The 3,547-nt window shown below is 41.9% G+C and overlaps 1 protein-coding gene across 1 annotated transcript in view; it reads left to right on the forward strand.

Annotated features, from left to right (window-relative positions):
• LOC106108173 (sodium-dependent phosphate transporter 1) overlaps positions 1 to 3,110 on the forward strand; it is a 6,083-nt gene extending 2,973 nt beyond the window's left edge. Inside the window, 6 exon segments of the mRNA XM_013289276.1 lie at positions 1 to 103; positions 638 to 1,116; positions 1,367 to 1,596; positions 1,720 to 1,905; positions 1,984 to 2,130; positions 2,339 to 3,110. The exon segment at positions 1 to 103 is cut by the window's left edge and continues 85 nt beyond it. Of these exon segments, the coding sequence (XP_013144730.1) occupies positions 1 to 103; positions 638 to 1,116; positions 1,367 to 1,596; positions 1,720 to 1,905; positions 1,984 to 2,130; positions 2,339 to 2,429 (1,236 nt within the window). The 3' untranslated portion in view covers positions 2,430 to 3,110.
• The last annotated feature ends 437 nt before the right edge of the window (positions 3,111 to 3,547 follow it).

The raw sequence follows: 3,547 nt of genomic DNA on the forward strand, positions 1-3,547 counted from the left end.
CTGGGCGTGCTGGTGGCAATCCTCGTTCGGATCTTCCTCGTGCCCTACTACAGACGTCGTCTCGCCGCACCGCCTGTAAACTTTACATTAGGATTATCCAACGGTATTTTAGCTAAAACTCAGTAGAAATATTTACAAAATAAATTTCTTATTAGTACCTTTTTGGATAGAAATAAAGATTTCTGCGGTATAAAAAACATAACTTTAACTTGAAATACATTATCGTGAAAAAGCCTTAAAAAAGGATGAGGGGTGAAATTTAATTTCGAACAAATGCAATAAAGGCATTTTAACGAGAGAAATGTTGACCTGGATTCGTAGCGTTGACGCTTACAAAGCCCAGGTCTTTAACGTTTCTTAATCAACGACACGAAAATGTATGAATGCCAACAGAAAAGCAGGTCACGGGCGTATTTAGCTTTGAAAACGGTTTGCGTACGACAAATATTACTTTGGACAATTCAGTTTTATAGTACGAGCTATTCAGTAGAATAAGGTTACGACTATAATTAGGGCGCTAAGTAATATTTGTTCGCAGCCGGACACAAGCAGATTAATATGAAAGCTCGGAAATAATCAACTAGAACCAACAATATTGTATTTTGCAAAAAACTATAAGTAACATTGTGTATTTTAGAAACAACTCCAGCGAACACACCGACACATTTAGATAAAAGCGGAATAGGGCAGCGTCCTACATCCTTGCTCTCAGACGAAGGAAAACTTCTCGAAGCGATCGCCGAGAGCGCGGAGATGGTAACACTGAGCGACGCCGACAAAGATGCGATGGATGTGCGAGAGATGAACGCGAGGAACCGTGCCCTGCTGGCCACCATGGACGACTGCAGCATTCTCTCCAGAAGTCTGAGCCCTCCAAACCAATCGAGACTACAGTTAGTAGAAGCAGATCCACAAATCAATACGTTAAAGTACATCGACGAGACGCTGAGCGTCTGTAAGAGTCTGGACTCCTCGCAGCTCGCCGGCATGGGCGAGAGCTACGGCTCCGGCTCCAGGAATGGTTTCCTAGGGGATTCTAACGAAACTATAGCCAGGGGAGAGACTAGTAGAGCCAACGCCTCGTCACCACCACCGCCGCCTCCTCGGCTCGACAAGGTAATGATAAAATTCATGATTCATTGATTCATTTGTCTATTGTTTATTTCTAAGTAAGCTTAGGACAGACGATGTTAAGGGAAGATTAAAAGAAAGAAGTTCAGCTTATTTAAGAATGAGTATTGGTATATTGGAAACACGATAATACCAAAGAAGGAACAAGTTTGATCAAGTATTTGTTTTTTTAGTAGGTAACTTGTAAGTTTAGTGTCGTGTAATAAGTAGACCGTGTGAACATACATATTTGTAGGGTCCGGAGGGCAGCGCGTGGAGTGTCGAGCGCGAGGGGCGCGAGGGGCGCGTGGGGCAGACGGCGCTGCCGGCGCTGACGCCCAACTCGAGCGCGGCGCCGCTGCTGCGCGCCGGCAGCCCGCGCCGCGCGCCCCCGCCCCCGCCGCCAGATACGCTGCGCCTCTTCTCCTTCCTGCAAGTGCTCACCGCGACCTTCGGTGCTTTCGCTCACGGAGGAAACGATGTCAGGTATAAACAAGCGTTGCTTCTTTTTCAATTTTATTTCTAGGTCGTATCGCTATCACTTAGTCAACATCTATAAGATATTGATATCATCAGCACTTTCAGTTGTTATTGATGTTGTGTGCGCAGTAATGCGATAGGTCCGCTGGTGGCGCTGTGGCTGCTGTACTCTGAGGGCGGGGCGCACGCGCGCGCGGAGACGCCACTCGCTATCCTGGTGTTTGGGGGCGTGGGCATCGCGATCGGGCTGTGGGTGTGGGGCCGCCGCGTCATACAGACCGTGGGCGAGGACCTCACCAGCATCACTGCCGATACGTATGTATCATGCGTAGTTCTGTTGATTTAGGACATTGATTGATAATATGACTGAAATTGTTCAAACGTAAATATCAGGGGGTTCACAATCGAGCTGGGCGCGGCGCTGACGGTGCTGGTGGCGAGCAAGGCGGGGCTGCCCGTTTCTACCACACACTGCAAGGTCGGCTCCGTCGTCTGCGTCGGGTACTTCTCCGAGAAGGCGGTTGATTGGAGTCTCTTCAGGTTTTTGTTAACATTAAATGTAAACATACTCTAAGCATTTTTTACCTCCAAGCGGATAGCGCGACCACGGAGCCTTGTGAAAAAAGGCTCGGATTGACAGATGAAGTATAATGAAAAATGACACTGTGGGTTTCAGTCAGAAATAATCGATAGCATTTACAAATTGTTCTTTGATTGAAGAATTTTGACTTCATTTTTTTCTTTTCAGGAATATAATATTCGCGTGGCTGGTGACGGTGCCGGCGGTGGCGGGGATGGCGTCGCTTGTAATGCTTGCTTTGGAGAAGTTCGTCGTGTAAGCACGCGCATGCGTCAATTCGTATCTAAACATAAGTTGCGAAACACTTCGTAGGGCAAGATGTATGATTGTTGAACTAGATATATGATTGTTGCTAACAGGACCCACATCCCAAGTCTCCATTTTTATATAGTTTTGTTTCTGATTTATTTGATATATCAATAGGAATAAATTCAATACATTATTCAGATGTTCATCTTTTGTATTAGAATTGTAATTTAGCTGTACTTTGTTTATATTATTAACTTTACAATACAGTCAATATTTATTCCTTAAGAAAACATTCCATTAAAAACTTATTTAAAATACTACAAGATGTCGCCGGACGAAAATTTATTTGTGGGTCAACACGTAGGAGAGATGTGTGATTTGCTTTTTGTTTAAAAAGTATTTTACTGCATCTTTGTCATCATTTATGATCCCACATCGGAGTCAGAGGCGTAATGTTTATTTTAAGTTATTCAACAGTATACTTTAACTGTACTTATTGTAGTATCTTCAAAGATATGTCATTGTAATGCACAGTTTACCTCCTCCTCACATTATATTATTTATTTATCGATTGTACATTAATTTAATTCTCAGATAGTAATTTTAAGATAACTTTAACTTAACTTCATTACCATGTAAATACGCCTCTGCTCTTTGTTATATAATTGTTGAATAAACGTCAATAGTTGGAGTCTGTTGTTTTATTTTTGACTGTCAATGGTTTACTAAAATAACAAAATCTTCAAAATCCTGAATTAACTTATAGCAACAATGATTTCAGATCTAATGCACTGAAATAATTGCAGTGCAGAAAATTAGTCCTCGGTCTTACTATTATGATCCTGACTTGGTTTTGAGTCCTGCTGTGCTTTCCCTAACTAAACAAGTTGTTTTTTAATAACAAAAATATATCATCTTTACAGAATAAATCTAATGTCATAATACATAATACTACAAAAACATAGTTTAAAACATTAGATATATACATTTAAAACAAGAGATATAAAGTAGTTATATGTGGTAACGACTGAAGATGGACCATAATGAAACAGTAATAAATAGTAAATAAAATTTATTAGGGTGAGGTTCAGGCGACGTACTGATTGGTGAGTGCGCGCAGCAGCCTGG

The sequence above is a fragment of the Papilio polytes genome, unplaced genomic scaffold (assembly GCF_000836215.1).
Source record: "Papilio polytes unplaced genomic scaffold, Ppol_1.0 DF821845.1, whole genome shotgun sequence".
In the NCBI taxonomy this organism is placed as follows: Eukaryota; Metazoa; Arthropoda; class Insecta; order Lepidoptera; family Papilionidae; genus Papilio; species Papilio polytes.